General features: G+C 66.5%; 2 protein-coding genes across 3 annotated transcripts; one reads left to right on the top strand and one right to left on the bottom strand.

Annotated features, from left to right (window-relative positions):
• Nucleotides 1-20: 20 nt before the first annotated feature.
• Nucleotides 21-11,657, bottom strand: MAP4K1 (mitogen-activated protein kinase kinase kinase kinase 1). 2 transcript variants are annotated; one of them, XM_049795653.1, is made up of 33 exons: nucleotides 11,513-11,657; nucleotides 10,919-10,976; nucleotides 10,332-10,422; nucleotides 10,018-10,082; nucleotides 9,759-9,814; nucleotides 9,621-9,668; nucleotides 9,462-9,504; nucleotides 8,949-9,021; nucleotides 8,721-8,852; nucleotides 8,560-8,622; nucleotides 8,386-8,467; nucleotides 7,563-7,679; nucleotides 6,767-6,845; nucleotides 6,482-6,540; nucleotides 5,871-5,929; nucleotides 5,613-5,657; nucleotides 5,435-5,458; nucleotides 5,298-5,340; nucleotides 4,866-5,040; nucleotides 4,642-4,718; nucleotides 4,521-4,559; nucleotides 4,354-4,438; nucleotides 3,885-3,961; nucleotides 3,743-3,803; nucleotides 3,565-3,670; nucleotides 3,225-3,283; nucleotides 3,036-3,139; nucleotides 2,495-2,672; nucleotides 1,661-1,729; nucleotides 1,123-1,212; nucleotides 657-727; nucleotides 377-432; nucleotides 21-285 (listed from the first exon to the last, which is right to left on the bottom strand). In XM_049795653.1, the coding sequence occupies exons 1-33, from the start codon at nucleotides 11,609-11,611 to the stop codon at nucleotides 216-218; spliced, it is 2,553 nt and encodes an 850-aa protein (XP_049651610.1). In that variant the 5' UTR covers nucleotides 11,612-11,657; the 3' UTR covers nucleotides 21-215. The 2 variants fall into 2 exon arrangements, with proteins under 2 accessions (XP_049651610.1, XP_049651611.1); XM_049795654.1 differs by lacking the exons at nucleotides 21-285; nucleotides 377-432; nucleotides 657-727; nucleotides 2,495-2,672 and having other exon boundaries at nucleotides 1,129-1,212.
• Nucleotides 11,658-13,384: 1,727 nt separating this feature from the next.
• On the top strand, nucleotides 13,385-15,298 carry LOC126036172 (eukaryotic translation initiation factor 3 subunit K). The gene is made up of 8 exons (XM_049795656.1): nucleotides 13,385-13,516; nucleotides 13,837-13,935; nucleotides 14,029-14,149; nucleotides 14,457-14,531; nucleotides 14,668-14,734; nucleotides 14,812-14,889; nucleotides 14,975-15,100; nucleotides 15,183-15,298. Exons 1-8 carry the CDS (start codon nucleotides 13,458-13,460, stop codon nucleotides 15,212-15,214), a joined length of 657 nt encoding a protein of 218 aa, XP_049651613.1. The 5' UTR covers nucleotides 13,385-13,457; the 3' UTR covers nucleotides 15,215-15,298.
• Nucleotides 15,299-18,623: the final 3,325 nt, after the last annotated feature.

Raw genomic sequence — 18,623 nt, forward strand, 5'->3', positions numbered from 1 at the left:
ACGATTTAGGGGCTCTTCAGGGTTTTTTTGGGGCGTGCAAATTATTACAAATGTCAGCAAAAGGAGGGAGATGCTGGGGGGAATGAGGTACAGCCCCCCCCATGGGTGCTGGTCTGGCTGGGGGGGGCCCAGCTCAGCCTCCCTGCCCTCGCCGCCCAGGCTGGTGGGGGCCCCCCCCCTATCCCCGTGGGGGTCTCCCCCATTCTGGGGGGGGGTCACGCCTGGACGTAGAGGTTGCTGTAAGCGTTGGCCTCGTCGGTGGGGCGCGTCTCCAGGACCAGGGTGCTGGGGGGGGGACGACATGGGGGGGGGGGGGTCAGGGTGAGGTGGGGGTGCTCCCCAGGACCCCCCCCCTGGACCCCCCCCCGGTTTGTACCTGCGTGAGCTGAGCAGGCGGAAGGTCCAGCGCTGGTCCCGCAGCTCCTCGATCACCTGGGGGGGGGGGGGGAGAGTGGGGTGGGGGGGGTGTCCCCAAATATGGGGGGAGTCCCCAGGGATGCAAGGGGTCCTCTGCACCCCTGGGGATCAGGAGTGTCCAGGGTCGGGGGGAGGGGAGTGTCTCTGCACGCTCCCCCCCCCCCCCCCCCCAGGATTTTGGGCCCCAGGCACTGGGGCTATGGGGGGTTTTATGGGGGGGCTATGGGGGGGGTCCTCACCTGCGCAGAGCCCACCTGCCGCACCTGCACCCCGTGGCGCCAGAAGGCCTGGACGCAGCCGCGGACCAGTGCTGGGGGGCGGGGGGGGGGCTGGAATCAGAGCCAGGCACCCCCACACACACGCAGCACCCCTCTCGCACCCACAAGACCCCAGCACCCCCCAGCACCCCCTGATCCCCTCAAGTTCCCTCCCAGCACCTTCCTGTATCCTTTCACCCCCCCAGCACCCCCTGACTACCCCCCCAACACCCCAAGTTCCTCCACCACCACTCCCTGACCCCCCCCAATTCCCCCCAGCACCCCCTGATGCCCCCAGCACCCCTTTGACCCCCCATTCCCTCCCAGTAACCCCCATTTCCCCCCAGCACCCCCATTTCCACCAGCATCCCCCCGACCCCCCCCCCCCAGCCCCCAGCACCCCCCCCGACCCCCCCTCCCTGGCCCCCCCCAACCCCCCCGCACCCACCCACGGCCTCCACGGCCACGTCAAAAGGGATTTCGGGGGCCACCAGCCCCTGGACTGGGGCTCCCTGCAGCGTCACCAGCTTTACGCTCCCTGGAGGGGGGGGACACACACGGGTCAGACCCCCCACCCTGGGACCCCCTCAGCCCCCACTTCGGGGGACCCCCAGCCCTGCCAGGGCATCCCTGTCCCATCGTCTTGCCTCCTCCGTGGACGGACGGACGGACGGACGGGCAGGCAGGCAGACGGAAGGATGGACAGACAGATGGACGGACAGATGGAGGGATGGATGGACACTGACGGACGGATGGATGCATGGATGGATGGATGGATGGATGGACGGAAGGATGGATGGATGGATGGATAGAAGGATGGATTGACAGACGGACAGACAGGCATGCGTGGATGGATGGTGGATAGATGGACAGACAGACATCCCCCTGGATGGATTGGGGGGGGGGGTGTTGACGGACAGACGGATGGACAGGTGGACAGACAGATGGACAAATCCGGGGATGGACGGACGGACAGACGGACTCACGGTCCAGCAGGACCAGCACGGTCTCGCTGTCCAGCTGCGTCACCTGCACGGGGCCGGGGCAGGAGGGCTCTGCGGGGTGGGGGGCAGCAGTGAGGGGGGGGGTCTCGACCCCTCTCTGCACCCCTCAACCTGGGTAAGGGACCCCCCAAAATCCTCCCAGGCTGTAGATAGACCCTTCTCAGGAGAATACAGGACCCCCAACACCCCCCAGGCTTGGCACAGGACCCCCCAACTCCCCTCTAGGTCCCCTCAATGGCATAGGGGACCCCCAAATCCCAGGGATCCCCAAATGATCCCAGGGACCGCCAGACTGAGCACAAGGACCCCAAACCCCCCAGGTCACCCCAAAGCCCCCAGGGACTGTCAAATCCCCCAGGATGCCCAGACAGAGTACAGCGACCCCCCAAACCTCACAGCTCTCCCCAAATACCCCAGGGACACCAAAACCCCCCAGAACCCCACAAATCCCCCAGGGACCCTCAAATCCCCCAGGTCCCCCCAGATCCCCCAGGGACCCCAAAACCCCCCAGGACCCCCCTACTCCCCCAGGGACCCTCAAATCCCCCAGGATGCCCCGACAGAGTACAGCGACCCTCAAATCCCCCAGGGAACTCAAAGCCCCGCAGGTCCCCCCAAATCCCTAGGGACCCCAAATCCCCCAGGGACCCCAAAACCCCCCAGGTCTCCTCAAATCCCCCAGGGACCCCAAAACCCCCCAGGTCCCCCCAACCGCCCCAGGGACCCCAAATCCCCCCAGCTGCCCAGCCAGAGCACAGGAGCCCCAGCTCCCCGGGCCCCCCCAAATTCCCCCAGACCCTCCCCAGCCCGGCTCACCGGAGCCGGTGTGGGCAAACCAGGAGGTGAGGGAGTTGAGGTTGATGGTGTGGAAGAGAACGGGGTGGGCGGGCGAGGGGCCGGGGCTGACCCCGATGCAGACACTGGGGAACTCCTCCCCGGGGGTCACCAGCAGCTCGAACACCCGCAGCGGCGACGGCAGCGGGAAGTCAAAGTGCTGGGGACGTGGAGAACCACCATGGGGACGTGGGGACATGGGGACATGGAGAGCCACCATGGGGATGTGGGGACATGGGACACAGGGACATGGAGAACCACCATGGAAGCATGGGGAACCACCATGAGGACATGGGGATGTGGAGATCCACCATGGGGACGTGGGGAACCACCATGGGGACATGGAGAACAACCACAGGGATGTGGGGACATGGGGACGTGGAGACCCACCACAGGGACACGAGGATGTGGGGGCATGGTGACCCAGGACAAGGGGACACAGGAACATGGGGGCTGTTGGTGACACGGGCCGGGGGGGCTGTTGGGGACAGGGTGGGGATCCGGGGGGGTCGGGGGTCCCCACCTTGACCAGCATGAACTTCTGCAGGGGCTGGTACCACTGCAGCAGCACCACGCCAGCATCCAGCGCCCCGCACAGGTAGTGACACCCCGTCTGCTCGTTCCTGGCTGGGGACACCCGGAGAACCCCATCAGACACCCCCCTGAGCCCCCACTGTCCCCCCCCAGAACCCCCCCGGCCCCCCCCACGCACCCACACAGCAGGTCCGGCAGCCCTTGGTGTCAGGGATCTTGATGGAGGTGACGTTCTTCCTGGAGGGGGGGGGAGACACGGACACAATGGGGACCCCTGGGGTGCAGCTGGACCCCAGGGTGTGTGTCCCCCACCCCAGCCCCTCACGTGTCCCCCAGGCTCAGCCCAGAGCTGGGGGGTCCCCATGTCCAGGTAGGGGGGTGATGGGGGTCCCTGTTACCTAGGCAGCAGGGTTGGATGGGGGGGCACTTGGGGTCCCGCCCATTATCTGGGCAGCAATGTCAGGGGACCCCCATCACCTGGGCAGCAGGACTGGGGGTCTGGCCCCCCCCCCCCATACCTGGGCAGCAGGCGGTGGGGGGAGATGTGCACCCCCGGGCGCTGGTCCCTCTTGCTCTGCTCGTAGAGCCCCAGCAGGTTGTGGGAGTAGAGCTGGGGGGTCTTCCCTGGAGGTGGGGGGGGAGGTCAGTAAGGGTCTGGGGGTCTGCAGCCCTCCCCCCCCAAATCCCCACACTCACCCGAGACGGACATGAGGACGTTGCTGATGGAGTAGACCCAGGAGGTGCGGCTGTGGTAGAGCTGAGGGGGGGGATGTCAGGGGGGCTGGGACCCCTCCCCGGACTCCCCAGCCCCCCCCCCCCCCGGCCCCACCAGACCTACCAGCTCCAGCGTGGCCTCAGGCTCGTTCTGGTTCAGGATGAAGATTCCCTCCTCTGCTCCCAGGATGAGGTGGGGGTCTGGTGTGGGGCGGGCATAGGGTCAGGAGCCATGTCCATGTCCCCCCCCTCAGCCTCCCCTCACACCAATATGCCCCCAGGTCCCCGAGGCACCCCAGTATCCCTCATGCACCCCAATGTCCCCGGTGACCCCATCCCATGTCCCCAATGCCCCCCACAATATCCCCAGTACCCCCCATGCCCCCACCCCACATCCCCAATGCCCCCCAACATCCTTAATGCACCCCCACAGTGTCCCCAATGCCCCCCAGTGTCCCAAATGTCCCCCCCCGTGTCCCCAATGACACCCCCCCAATGTCCCTGGCGCACCCCACATCCCCAATTGCACCCCATGATGTCCCCAAGGTGTCCCAATACCCCCCCCCCACCTCTCTCCCCCCCGCCAAACCCACCGTGGGTGGTGGGATGCGTCCAGGTGGTGGTGGCCGTCACTCGCAGGGGACACCCATCGAACACCTTCCGGAAAAGGGACCCCTCCTGGGGGGGGACCGGGGAGGTGAGGGGGGCAGGTATTGGGGTACACCACCCCACCAGCCCCCTCCCCAACCCTGGCACTCACATGTGGCCTGGGGGTGGCCCCCCCGTTGTCTGCAGGGACCTGGAGGGGGGATAGAGAAGTCACGGGGGTCGGTGACAAAAGGGGACACACACGCAGGATTATGGGGGCGGGGGGGGCTCACCGCTCTCCGGTTCTTCTCTGTCTTGGGGGGCAGCAGGGGGGGGTCCTCACTGCAGGGCCCCGACCAGAGCACGGGGTCTGGGGGGGGGGACAGAGTGGGGTCAGGGGATGTCCCATGTCCCCAGTGTGTGGCCCCCCCTCCGGGACCCCCAGATCCCCCCCCTCCCAGCCTATGCCCCCCCATCTGCCCCCCATTCCCCTGCCCCTACTCCATCCCCGTCCTACCTGAGCTGGCGGCCAGTGGCCCCCCACGGGTGGGGGCCGGGGGGCAGAGCCCCCCCGCGGGGCCGCTGGCGCATCGTACCAGGGCTGGGGGGGGCGGCTGCTCCAAGAGGGGTCCCCGAGCCCGCGGGCGGGGGTCTTCGGGGGGGCCTTCGGCCGAGCTTGTCCGGAATTTGGGCTGCCAAGGTTGGTGGGGGGACACAGGGGATGGGGAAACAAGGGGTCAGATGGGGGGCACGGGGGGGGGGGGGGGCAACGGGGTGGGGGGTACCCCCTCCTCAGCACGGTGCAGTTGGGCTGGGGATCCCAGTTTGGGACTGGTGTCTCCCCCCACTCACCCCCAGTTTGGGACTGGGAACCCCCCAGCCCCACCCTGAGGGTCCCTAGCCGGTGTGGGGGTCCCCTGGCCATTGGGGGGGGGGGGGGGAAACTTACCTTGGGTGGCAGCGGGGGGGGCACATCGTGGGGCAGCGTGGTACTAGGGACAGAGCGCAATGTCAGCGGGGGGGGGGGGGGAACAGGGGTGGTCCCCAATTTGGGGAGGGGTCCGGGTTGGGGACAGGGGACGGTACCTGTTGGGGTCACCACGGCTGGGACTGTTGGGGGGGGGAGAGAGAGGAGGAGGGTGAGATAGGGTTACACGGTGGGGGGGGGGGGGCACGGGGGACCCCCACCCTGCTGAGTGGGGACGATGCCGAGGGGATGGGATGGGGGTGCAGGGTGACATGGGGGGGGGACGGTGTCACCCACATGTCGACGTCATCGTAGTCGTCGTCGTCATCGGAGGTGTCGTCCCTGCGAGCAGGTGGGCATGAGGCCATGGGCCCCCCCCCTCGGCCTGTCCCCCCCCAGTGTACCCTCTGTGTCCCCCCACACGATCCAATGTCCCCTCCGTGTCCCCATGTCCCCCCCATCCCCTCTCACCGTGCGGTGCCCTCGGACCCCATGCCCCCCATGTCCCCCCCCAGTAGCCCCCCACTCCCCATGTCGCCCCCCATCCCCTCTCACCGTGCGCTGCCCTCGGACCCCCCCACTCTCCTGCCACAGCCGGGCTTTGCCGAGGACACCTGGGGGACACAGTTGGGGGGGAGGGACTGCAATCAGGGGAACCCCCCCAGCCCCTCCAGGAGGACCAAGACCCCCCCAGAAGACCCCAGACACTCCCAAACCCCTTGGTTCCCCCCAGGGGACCTCCAGCCCCACCTCATTCCCCCCCGGCTCCCCACAGAGCCCCCCCCCCCAGAATCTTCAGGGCTCCCCAGGGACCCCCAGAGCCCCACCCCCAACCCTCAGGGCTCCCCAGGGACCCCCAACCCTTCCAGAGCACCCCTCAGAATTCCCAGGGACCCCCAGAACGCCCCCAGAACCCCCAGAATCCCCAAGGAGCCCCCAACCATTTCAGAGCTGCCCCAGAATCCCCAGGGACCCCCAGAGCCCCCCCCCCCAAATCTCCAGAGTCCCCAGGGACCCCCAACCCTTCCAGAGCCCCCCCAGAACTCCCAGGGCTCCCCAGGGACCCCCAGAGCCCCCCCCCCCAGCACCCCCAGGGCTTCCCAAAGACCCCCAACCACTCCGGAGCTCCTCCCCCAGCCCCCAATGTGGGTGGGGGTCCCACGTACCGGGTGTGCAGGGGGGTTGCCCTCCTTCCGCCAGCATTGGCCCCCGCCGAGGGGTTGCACTGTGGGGACAGGGTGACAGCGTGGGGACATGGGGGGGGGGGACATGGGGGGGTCATGGGGGGGACAGGGGGGTACAGGGGATGTGGGGGGGCACAAGGGATGGGGGAGGGCACAGGAGTAGGGGTTGTGGGGCCACAGGAGATATGGGGGACACAGGGGGTGTGGGGGCACAGGGGACATGGGGACACGGGGGGGACACTCTTGGGGGTGGGGGGGGACACTCACGGTGGGGGCCGGGGTCACAGCGGCCGGGGGGCAGGGGCCGGTGAGTGGAGTGGATCCGGCGGGGCACAGGGGGGGGCAGCTGCGAGATCGAGGGGTCACAGGTGCCCCGAGTGGCCCCCAGTCCCCTCCATGTCCCCTATGTCCCTCACTCCAGTGTGCCCCAGTGTGCCCCCCATTCCCCCAGTCCCTCCCCAGTGTTCCCAGTCCATCCCAGTCCTTCTGCCCCTCCCAGTGCCCCTGCTCATTGCCCCAGTCCTTCCCAGTGCCCCCCCAGTCCAGTCCCCGTAAGACACCCAGTGCTCCCAGTCCCCCCCAGCCCAGTGACCCCAGCCTCTCCAGCAACACCCAGTCCTCTCCAGTCTCCCCAGTCCCCCCCATGTCCTCTGCATCCCTCACTCCAGTTGCCCCAGTGCTCCCCCCATCCCTCCCAGCACTTACAGTTCTCCCCAGTGTCCCACCTTGTCCCTCCCAGTTGTGCCCCAGAGCTCCCAGTCCATGGCAGTCCTTCTGCCCCCCCCCAGTGCCCCCCAGTGCCTCTGCCCAGTGCCCCCCAGTCCAGTCCCTGTAAGACACCCAGTGCCCCCAGTCCCCTCCAGCAACACCCAGTCCCCCCCAGTGCCCCAACATGTGCCTTGTGTCCCTCACTCCAATGGCCCCCGTGCCCCCCCCCCCGTCCCTCCCAGCACTTCCAGTTCTCCCCAGTGCCCCCACTCATCCCCCGCATTCCCTCCCCAGTGCTCCCAGCCCATCCCAGTCCTTCTGCCCCCCCAGTGCTCCCCAGTGCCCCCAGTCCCACCTCAGGCTCTTCCTCCTCAAGGTCGCAGCCCCCCAGGAGCCGCTCGGGGTCCCGGAGCTTTTCCAGCAGCTCCAGGGTGAGGGTCCGGCTCAGCCCCGGCTGGGCCACAAATTGGTGCTGGGGGACGGGGAGAGGGGGCGTGGGGACGGGGTGAGGATGGGGATGGGATGGGAACAGGGACGGGATGGGTGTGAAGGTGATGATGACGAGGATGAGGATGAGGATGGGCACAGGGATGGGATGGGGAGGAGAATGAGGATGAGGATGGGGACGGGGGGGGATGGGGATGAGGATGATGAGGATGGGGACAGGGAAGGGATGGGGATGAGGATGATGAGGATGAGGATGGGGATGGGGACAGGATGGGATGGGGATGAGGATGATGGGGATGAGAATGAAGACAGGGATGGGTTGGGGATGAGGATGGGGACAGGGATGGGAGGGGGATGAAGGTGATGAGGATGAGGATGGGGATGGGATGAGGATGAGGATGGGGACGGGATGGGGACAGGAATTGGTTGGGGATGAGGATGATGGGGATGAGGATGATGAGGAAGAGGATAGAGACAGGACAAGGACAGGATGGGGACAGGGATGGGATAGGGATGAAGATGAGGATGGAGATGAGGATGGGGATGGGATGGGGATGAGGAGCAGGGATGCATTTAGGGAAAGGGAAGTGCGGGCAGGAGGGGGATGAGGCTCGACAACAGGGGGCAGGGCTGGCACCGGGGTCAGGGACAGGACAGGGAGTGGGGGGGGGGGGGGAGTCGCCCCCCCCAGCCTGGTTTGGGAGTCCTGGGGGGCATCCGGGGGGGCTCACGCTGAGCATCTTGGCGGCGCTGGGCCGTTTCTTGGGGTTCTTGGTGAGGGTCACCTTGACGAAGTTGTGGAAGGAGGGGGACCTGGGGGGAGGGCAACACGGTGAGGGCTGAGGGGACCCTCTCCACCCTGCCGGGGTGGGGGGGGTCCAACCCCCCCCAGCCCCCCCACTCACCACTTGGCCTTGTCCTTCAGCTTGGGGGGCTGGTACCCACTCTTGGACATCAGGAACAGCACCCTGGGGTGGGGGGAGAGGGGGAGAGGGGCATGTCAGGGGGGCCCCTCCCCACCGTGGGTGCCAGAGGAGGGGGGGGACGTGGGGGGGTCCCCGCTCACCGCAGGGGGTGCACGTCGAACATGGGGGGCTGCAGCTCGGCCAGCTCCACGGCGGTGATGCCCACCGACCAGACGTCGCAGAGCTCGTTGTACCCCCCCTTCAGCTCCACCGCCGCCACCTCGGGGGCCATCCTGGGGGTGGGGGGGGACGAGGGGTTGGGGGGCAGTGTGGAACTGACCCCCACCACCACCCAGGACCCCCCTCTGCCTCCCCGGCCCCCCCCTCACCAGTACGGGGTGCCGATGAAGGACATCCGACGGGCGAAGGTTGCGCTGATCTGCGCCGCGATCCCGAAGTCGGCTGGGGGGGGCGGGGGGCAGGGGGGGTATAAGGGATGGGGGATCCCGCAGACACCCCCCCCAGGACCTAGAGACCCCCCCATCAGCCCCCCCCCGGAGGGAAGAGGACCCAGGCATCCAGGCTCCAGCCCCCCCTCACCCCATTGCTCCCCCAGGCATCCGAGGGCCCCCCCAACACCCAGCTGCCTCCAGCACCCCCAGCACCCCTTTATGCCCCAATTCCTTATTGCCCCCCCACCCCCCTTTACCCCCCAATTCCTTATTGCCCCCCAAGTCCCCCCTTTACTCCTCAATTCCCCACTGCCCCCATTGCTCCCAGCCCCCCATAGCCCCCCAATTCCTTCTTGCCCTCCCAGCCCCCCATAGGGTCCCCAATTCTCCATTGCCCCCCCTCATAGCCCCCCCCCCCAATTCCCCACTGTCCCCCCCCCCAGCACTCACCCAGCTTCACCTCCCCACTGTCATTGATGAGGATATTGGCTCCCTGCAGTGATGGGATGGGATCAGCGTGTCCCCCCCGGCCCCCCCCAGTGTGTGACACCCCCCCCCAATGTGTGTGCCCCCCCACCTTGTTCCCCCCCCCTCCTTGTCCCCGCCTACCTTGATATCCCGGTGGATCTTGCCCTGGGAGTGCAGGTAGGAGAGCCCCTGCGAGGATGATGGGGGTCAGCCCCGGGGGGGGTGTCCCTGGGGGGGTCCCAGGGTGGGAGTGGGGGGCCGGGGGGGGGGGCCACTCACCTCCAGGGTCTCCCTGCAGACATAAGCGATCTGCAGCTCCGAGAGGGGTCCCGTCACTGCGGGGAGGGGGGCTCAGCGGGGGGACCCAGGCATCCAGGACACCCCCCCCCAAGAATGGGGGAACCCCCAAATTGGGGGTCTCAGCCCAAAAGTAGAGGGCCCAGACGCTTGGGTCCAGAGCTGGCTGATGGGGGGAGGGGGGGTGCCCGCACTCGTGCCCCCCCACCCCTCCGGCGTGCCTCAGTTTCCCCCCCCGTACCATGGTAGATGTCCTGCAGAGACCCCCCGCCGCACAGCTCCATGCAGATCCACAGCTTGTTGCACCTGCGCGGGGGGGAAGGGGTTAACGGGGGGATTTATTTTTTTTTTGGGGGGGGGGGCATTGGGGTACCGGGGAGTGGGATTTGGGGGGCACCAGGGAAACACAGAGGGTGTTGGGGGGGGGGCAATGGAGTTTAGAGAAGGGAGGTTGATGGGATTTGGGGGGAATTTGAGGGGTTTGTGGGGCTGGGGGTGGATTTGGTGGGGTGGAGGGATTTGGGGGGGCTTTGGGGGGGGTTGGGGGACCCTCACCAGCTGTAGCTGCCGAAGTAGGCGATGATGTTGGGGTGCTGGCAGGAGCGGACCATCAGGATCTCCTGCTGCAGCGTGGCGCGGTCGTCGTCTGGGGGGGGGCAGAGGCTTGCGGGGGGGGGCAGGGGGGACACCCCAGGGGTCCCAGGGGGATCCCGAGGGGTATTGGGGGGTCCTGGGGGGGTCCCAGGGGGATCCCAGGGAGTCCCGAGGTGTATTGGGGGGTGCTGGGGGGATCCCAGGGGGTCGCGAGGGGTATTGGAGGGTCCGGGGGGGTCTCAGGAGGGTCCTGAGAGGTACTGGGGGGTCTTGGGGGGTCCCGGGGGGATCCCGGGGGTCCTGAGAGGTATTGGGGTCCTGGGGGGGTCCTGGGAGCATCCCAGGAAGATCCCGAGGGGTATTGGGGGGTCCTGGGGGGGTCCCAGGGGGATCCCAGGAGGTCCCGAGGGTGATTGGTGGTCCTGGGGGGGGTCTCAGGGGGTATCCGGGGTATTGGGGGGGTATTAAGGGGCCGCAGAGGGTGATGGGGGGGTTGCAAGGGGTATGTGGGGTATTGGGGATCTCAGGGGGTCTTGGGGTCCCCTCACCTGCCTCCATCTTGACAACCTTGATGGCGGCCAGCTCGCCCGAGGCTTTGCTGCGGGCCTGGGGAGGGGGGGGACAGGGGATCAAGGCCTCCCAGTATCTCCCAGTACCTCCCAGTGCCTCCCAGTTCCCCCAGTGCCGGATGTGCCGGAGCCTCATGTCTCCGGTAGTGGCGGCAAAAGCGGGGGGGGGGGGGGGGGGGGGGTCCCCTGGGGCTGTGGGTACCAGCAGGAAGGACTAGGGTGGGGAACTGGGAGCACTGGAGGGGAACTGGGAGCATAGCGGGGGGGGGGGGTTGCTGAGAGCATGGTGGGGGGACCGAGAGCATTTGAGGGGAATTGGAAGCACTGGGGGGGAACTGGGAGCACTGGGGGGGAACTGGGGGTCCCTTTGCAGGCAGGGGGGCACCTCTCACCACCCCCCACCCACCCCAAGGACCCCGGTGTGCAGCTGGGGATGTCGTGGACCCCCATACCCCAGGGCCAAGATTTTTTTTGGGGGGGGGGGGGAGGTCACAGGGGTCACCCACCCCCCACCCCACCACCCCCAAACCCCAGACCCATAATTTTTTTTTTTGGGGGGGGGGTCCCCATCACCTTATAGACCTCCCCGTAGGTGCCGCCGCCCAGGCGCTGCAGAACCTCGAAATCTTCCTGGGGGTCCCGGGTGGAGATGCGAAGGTGATGGGGGTCCATGTCGACGGCCCCCCCCTCCCGCCACCACCACCACCACCCCAAAACCCCTCGGCACACACCCCCACCCCTCCCGCCCACCGGTGCGAGGCCGAGCGGCGGGAGGTGGCGGGAGGTGGCGGGTGTCCCCCCCACACACACCCCCACCCCCCTCGCCGGCCCCCCAGAAGGCACCGCGGCGGAAGGGGAAACTGAGGCACGGCCCACTGGGGACACGGGCATCCGGGTGCTGCCCCACCCCCCCCGCCCTGGTTTCGGGGACGGTGGGGGCACCGGTTTGAGACCAGTGTGGTTCCCCCCGCACTCCCCAGTCTGGGCCCAGTTCAGCCTCACGTTGTGCCCAGTGCGATCCCAGTGTCACCCCAGTATGATCCCAGTAGCCCACGCTGAAAGACCAGTTTGGCCTCAGCGTGGCCCATCTGGCCCCCGTCCCTGTGCCCGTTCCCCAGTGTACCCCACTGCGTCCCAGTAGCCCCCCACAGCCTGACCCCAGTATGGCCCAGTTCATTCCAGTGTGAGCCCCCCTCCACTCCCAGTATGGCCCAGTTCATCCCAGTGTGACTACCACTCCACTCCCAGTATGGCCCAGTTCATCCCAGTGTAACCCCCCCTCCACTCCCAGTACGGCCCAGTTAATCCCAGTGTGACCCCTCCTCCACTCCCAGTATGGCCCAGTTCATCCCAGTGTGACCACCCCTCTACCCCCAGTATGGCCCAGTTCATTCCAGTGTGACCCCCCCTCCACTCCCAGTATGGCCCAGTTCATCCCAGTGTAACCCCCCCTCCACTCCCCGTGTGGTCCAGTTAATCCCAGTGTGACCCCTCCTCCACTCCCAGTATGGCCCAGTTCATGCCAGTGTCACCCCCCCCCGCTCCCAGTACAGCCCAGTTCATCCCAGTGTGACCTCTCCCTCCACCCCCAGTATGGCCCAGTCCATCCCAGTGTGACCCCCCCCTCCACTCCCAGTATCGCCCAGTTCATCCCAGTGTGACCCCCCTTCCACCCCCAGTACACCCCAGTCCATCCCAGTGTGACCCCCCTTCCACCCCCAGTATGGCGCAGTCCATCCCAGTGTGACCACCCCTCCACTCCCAGTATGGCCCAGTTCATCCCAGTGTGACCCCCCCTTCCACTCCCAGTATGGCCCAGTTCATCCCAGTGTGATCCCCCTTCCACTCCCAGTATGGCCCAGTCCATCCCAGTGTGATCCCCCTTCCACTCCCAGTATGGCCCAGTCCATCCCAGTGTAACCCCACCTCCACTCCCAGTATGGCCCAGTTCATCCCAGTGTGACCCCACCTCCACTCCCAGTATGGCCCAGTCCATCCCAGTGTGACCTGTCCCTCCACCCCCAGTATTGCGCAGTCCATCCCAGTGTGACCACCTCTCCACTCCCAGTATGGCCCAGTTAATCCCAGTGTGACCACCCTCCACCCCCAGTACAGCCCAGTCCATCCCAGTGTGATCCCCCCTCCACCCCCAGTACGGCCCAGTTCATCCCAGTATAACACCCTCCCGCATTGACACACACCCCCCCGCAGTGTGGCCCCAGTTTGGCCCAGTCAGACCAGGCCGACACCCCGCGCCTGTACTGGGGAGAGGCGCTGTGGGCGTGGCCCGGCGCTGTTGGGCGGGGCCTGCATGTGTGGGCGGGGCCATGGGGTAGAACACGCGTTCGCCTCGCCCCGCTCCCGGTTCCTTCTGCGCCTGCGCAGCGCTCCTCACCCTCCCCCTCGTCGAGTCCTCCCCCGTCCCGTCGTGCCCGGCGATCGCCCGCGCCGGAAACGGAAGTTACCCCGACCGCCTGAAGCCTGTACCACCCCTCCGCTTCCGACGATACCGTGGGTCATGGCGCTTTTCGAGCAGATGCGGGCTAACGTGGGCAAACTGCTGCGGGGCATCGACCGGTACCGGCGGGGCGGGGACGGCGGGGGGAAGCCCCCGGGGTGGGAGGGGGACGGGGAGTATCGAGCGGGGACGACGGGGGTTGTGGACCGGGCCCCGGGGCCGGTTCCTGGCCCGGTGATGGCGGCTCATGGGCCGGTAATGGCGGGGGGACCGGAGGGAGGATGTGGAGGGGGTTGGGGGTGACCTGGAGCGCTGAGGGGATCCCGGGAACGGTGTGTTGGGGTCGGCGGGGCTCGGTACCGGGCTGAGGGTGGTCCGCGGGACGGTAACGAGGTGGGGGCGGGTTTCCCGGTGGGGTGCGGCCGTCCCTTCCGCGCAGGTACAACCCCGAGAACCTGGCCACGCTGGAGCGTTACGTGGAGACGCAGGCCAAGGAGAATGCTTACGACCTGGAGGCCAACCTGGCTGTGCTGAAGCTGTGAGTGGGGCCAGGGGGGCAGGGGAGGTGGTCGGGGGGTAGGGGGGGAACACTCCATGTCACCAATCCCCTTTGCCCCCCCTCCCCCAACAGGTACCAGTTCAACCCTGCCTTCTTCCAGACCACCGTCACTGCCCAAATCCTGCTGAAGGCCCTGACCAACCTCCCGCACACCGACTTCACCCTCTGCAAGTGCATGATCGACCAGGCCCACGTATCCCCACCCCACAGCTGGGGTGGGGAGGTCCTGAACCCACCTCCCCCTGCCTCCGGCCTCTGAACTTCTCCCCCCACCCTGGTCCCCAAACTCCCCCCTCAGCCCCCTCTGCTCCTTCCTGGTGGGGGGTTCACCCCATGGGACCCCTCACCATCTGGCTGTTGACCTGGAGAGATGAATTTAAGGACTTGGCGGGGGGGGGGGGGGTGGTGGTGGTCTGATTTGGGGGAGCAGCTGCAGAGGTGGGGGGGGTGCAACTCTGGGCCCCTCTCCCCACATTTTCCTTGACCCCACCCGGCTACAGCAGGAGGAAAGGCCCATCAGGCAGATCCTCTACCTGGGGGAGCTGCTGGAGACCTGCCACTTCCAGTCCTTCTGGGTGAGTCTTGCTCAGGGTGGGGGGCACCCCAAGTCTAGGAGGAGTCAGGGCACTCCCCAGCTCTCATTATCTGCCGCCCCCCCCCCCCCCCCCCCCCCCGCCGGGGATGTTAACAATTCCCCCCCGCCTTCTGCAGCAAGCTCTGGATGAGAACATGGAGCTGTTGGATGGGATCACCGGCTTTGAGGACTCCGTGAGGAAATGTGAGGGAGTTTGGGGGGGGTCCTGGGGGGCATGAGTTGGGGGGGGCTGACAGCTGACATGGGGTCTTCTTCTGCAGTCATCTGCCATGTGGTGGGGATCACCTACCAGCATATCGACCGCTGGCTGCTGGCTGAGATGTTGGGGGACCTCTCGGGTAAGGGGGTGACCGGAGGGTTTGGGGAGGGGGCCGGGGTGTGGGATGGGAACTGAAGCCCCCCCCCATATCTCCCCCACTCCAGAGGCTCAGCTGAAGGTTTGGATGAGCAAATACGGGTGGACAGAATCAGAGCCTGGGCGGATCTTCATCTGCAACCAGGAGGAGAGCATCAAACCCAAGAACATCGTGGAGAAGATCGACTTCGACAGTGGGTGTTGGAGAACGGGGAGACCCCCCCCCACCTTGGGGAGACCCCTGACACCCCCCTCACTCTCTTCCTTCTCCCACAGGTGTCTCCAGCATCATGGCGTCCTCCCTCTGAGCCCCTTGTTTTTGCTGTGTTCATTCCCCCCCCCCCCCCCATTTTAACTTTGGGCTCTGCCAGTAAAAGAGAAGCCTCCAGGGAGCTGTTGTCCATTTTGGGGGGGCTGGGGGGTGGGGCCTGGGGCTGGGGGCGGGGCCTGGGGTGGCACACCCACCTTGCCTGGGAATGCAGCTTGGTTTGGGGGAACACGGCGGGGGGGGGGGGTGGGGGAGCAGATTCCCACCTCCGTGGGGTGGGAGTACTGCTGCTGGGAGAGGCCACGCCCCCATGTGTAGCCACGCCTACTCGGCTGTGGTCACGCCCACTATGAATATTGATTATCTGACTTCGCGGGGGGGGGGGGGGGGGTCAAGTCTCCGTGTGGATGCACAGGGTTTTGGCGCTCATGAATGTTAACGAGGGCATCGGCCCTTAGGGGTGTGTCTGCTTGAAAGCGAGCGGCGTCGGGGGTGTGAATATTAATGAGGCTCGCCCGCCCGCTCCTGCATATTCAGGAGGGGCGGGGCCTGAAGGAGCGGCGGGCGTGTCTGGCCGCGGTGGGCGGGGCGCTAAGGGGCGGGGGAGCGGCGGCGGGCGTGTCCCGGTGAGGGGGGGGGGGTGGTCGAGCGGCGCGTGCGCGGCGGTGGGCGGGCCGCCCCGGGCGTGGCGGGCGGCGCATGCGCAGTGGCGGGCGGCGGCGGGGCGGGCGGCTGAGGGGAGCAGAGCCCGTTCGGCGCGGCAGGAGCGATCGCAACCGCCATGGTGGATTACCACAGCGCCGGGCAGCCCTACCCGTACGGCGGTAATGGGCCCGGCCCTAACGGCGATTACATGGCCCAGGAGGATGACTGGGACCGCGACCTCCTCCTCGATCCCGCCTGGGAGAAGCAGCAACGCAAGGTCGGCCCGGGGTTGGGGCGGGGAGGGGGGATGTCCTGAGGCGTCAGGGCCTGGGGAGGGGGGGACTGAGGGGTCTGGGAGTAGGGGTTAGGGCCGAGGGGTCAGGGACGGTGTGAGGGGTCCCCTAAGGGGTCAGGGACTATGGAGAGGGGTCTAAGGGGAATCCTGTGAGGGGTTAGGGACTGGGGGGGGGGGGGGGGGCTGAGGGGACTTTTGAGGGGTTAGGGACTAGGAGGGGGGGAGCTGAGGGGGCTCCTGAGGGGGTTAGAGACTGGGGGGGGGGGGGGGGAGGGCTGAGGGGACCCCTTAGGGGTCAGAGACTGGGGGGGGCTGAGGGAATCCCTGAAGGGTCAGGACCTGTGGGGCCAGATGAGGAGTCATGGAGGGGGTCTCTGAGGTGAAGCAGGTGCTGGGGGGAGCCCCTGAGGAGGGGGCAGTGGGCCTGGAGATTGGGGTAGGAGAGGCTCTAGAGGGGCCCTTCCCGGGAGGGCAGGAGCTGGGGGGGGGTGGTCACTGTGGCCTGGGTGTTGCAGACCCTGTGGTAGGAAATAAAGGTGGTGGGGGGGCTCTGAGAGGGGGGGAGCCATAGGGGAAAGGTAGGGGGGGGCTGGGGAGAAGGAGGGGGTGACAGGGGATGCTTGGGGGGAGCCATGCCAAGGGGATACCTGGGGGTGCTGGGGAGGGCTGATGAGGTCCTGGGGCCCAAGGGGTGGGGAGCACTGGGTGTGTGGGGGGCTGTGCAAGGCGGGAGCTTTGGGGGATGCCAGGGGGCTGCACTTTGTGGGGCTGGCACAGACAGCCCACCTCTGAGGGTTTCCCCGGGGTGGTGCCACTCCGGGGCAAGGCTCCCATGCTGGGGGGGGTGGGCTGTGGAATAAAAACAGCCTTCTCCCACAGCTGGCTTCAGAAAATCCCACGTCCCCCTCTCCGGGGGGGCAGCTTTGGCCAGAGCGTGGGCTGAGGTGGGGGGGGCGGCTGGAGGAACTAGACACAGCCGGAGCCCGGGTGTAAAAGCGTCTGGAGGGAAGGATCTGCTTCCTGGGACAAGAATGGGGAAATAAGGAAGAGGATAAAAGGGCACTGGGGGAGAGGCGGTAGTGGGGAGGGGCAGGTTGAAAGGTACTGCGGGGAGAGGGCGACATTCCCGGCACACTCAGCGCCTCACTAGGGGTCTTGGTGAGAGGCTGGGGGGGTCCACCTGCACCACACCCCAATGCCGGGACCCTCCGGTCCCTCATGGCGTGGCAAAGCCTGCTCGCCGTGGCATGGCTGGAACTCATCTCTCCAGCAAGCACTGGGAGTTCTGACCTGCTACCACCTTCCTCCTGGTTAATAATTGGAAACCGTTTGCGGGAAGACAGTGAGGTGGCCGTGTGCTATTTTTGTTTAATTGTCTTAATTGCAGGTTATTTAGAAGGGAGCGGGGTTCATGGAGGGCATTTTGGACCCAGCAGGCAGAGTAGCCAGCCAAGGGGGGGACACAGATGTCCAAAGAGCAGAGCTCCCCTCCCCGGGGCTGGGAGGAGCAGCATGGGTCACTACACCGGTGCAGACACCTGTATAAACTCAGAAATGTGAATGCTGGGTTTCTGTTGCCATAGTTATGCTGGGTTTAAAAAAAAAAAAAAAAAAAATCACAGCTAAATAGCATAATTTTTGGTGAAGGAAGCACGTGCCAGGCCTCCTCCTCCCTGGAGGGGTGCTTCAGCCAGCCCCAGCCTGCTGCTTCCCAGCAAGTCTGGGGGCATAACATATGTTTTTTTGCTGTCAGCCTCAGTTTTTACAAGATTTTGGGTCTGTTGGTGCTAAATGTGTCCCTCCCCGCCAAGTTTCCCCACAGTGGGGCTGGATGCTGGGACTGTGGGGTTCTGGAGGAGCCGGGGCTGAGCTGCCGCCTGGTTTCCCAGCCCTGCCTTGCCGCAGGCTCACATGGAGAAGGAGACACAATATTTAGAGAGGGTTTTGGCTGACGTGCGACTCGGTAGAACCGTCGTGGAGCTGTTTAGTCTCGAGGGGAGTGAGGCTAGGAGGGTGAATCGCACCGTGGCTCGCAGCCCAAGCTGCTGAGCGCGGGTGAGCCGGCGAGCCGGCGGATGGACGATGTTTGTGAGCCAGTGGTTATAAATTCTAGCTGTTTCAAAGGCAAGGCCTCGTTAGCTTTGGGCGGAGAGCTGGCTAATTAGCAGGCTGCAAACCCCCCCTCCCCTCGCCCCGATTTGGCACCCAGCCCATCGGAAGCATTTCCCGGGTCGTTCCCCGGGTCTGGCCATCCCCCTCTCCGTCCTCCCCTTCTCCATCTGCAGCCACCGGTGAGTTTGCCTCTGTGGTGGTTCTTCATCTTCTCCTCGGGTGAGGGCACAGGCACTGATGCACTGCTCAGAGCGGAAAGCTGCCGGCTGCTCCAGGAATTCGGAGATCTGGCTCCCCTGTACATCCCTACTCCCCTGAAGGCAAGGATGAGGCTCAAAGTCAGCCCTGATCCTTGCAGGAGGAATAGATGGCATTGGAAATGGTTCCTCTGCGGGTG

This window comes from Accipiter gentilis, chromosome Z, assembly GCF_929443795.1.
Source record: "Accipiter gentilis chromosome Z, bAccGen1.1, whole genome shotgun sequence".
Taxonomy (NCBI): domain Eukaryota; kingdom Metazoa; phylum Chordata; class Aves; order Accipitriformes; family Accipitridae; genus Astur; species Astur gentilis.

Coding starts and splice junctions, on each gene's coding strand:
- LOC126036172 (XM_049795656.1), top strand. CDS start 13,458: ATGGCGCTTTTCGAGCAGATGCGGGCTAACGTGGGCAAACTGCTGCGG. Junction 14,735..14,811: donor TGAGGACTCCGTGAGGAAAT/GTGAGGGAGTTT, acceptor CTTCTTCTGCAG/TCATCTGCCATGTGGTGGGG. Junction 14,890..14,974: donor GATGTTGGGGGACCTCTCGG/GTAAGGGGGTGA, acceptor CCCCCACTCCAG/AGGCTCAGCTGAAGGTTTGG.
- MAP4K1 (XM_049795653.1), bottom strand. CDS start 11,611: ATGGACCCCCATCACCTTCGCATCTCCACCCGGGACCCCCAGGAAGAT. Junction 9,815..10,017: donor TCTGCAGGACATCTACCATG/GTACGGGGGGGG, acceptor CCCTCCCCGCAG/TGACGGGACCCCTCTCGGAG. Junction 3,671..3,742: donor CGTCCTCATGTCCGTCTCGG/GTGAGTGTGGGG, acceptor CCCCACCTCCAG/GGAAGACCCCCCAGCTCTAC.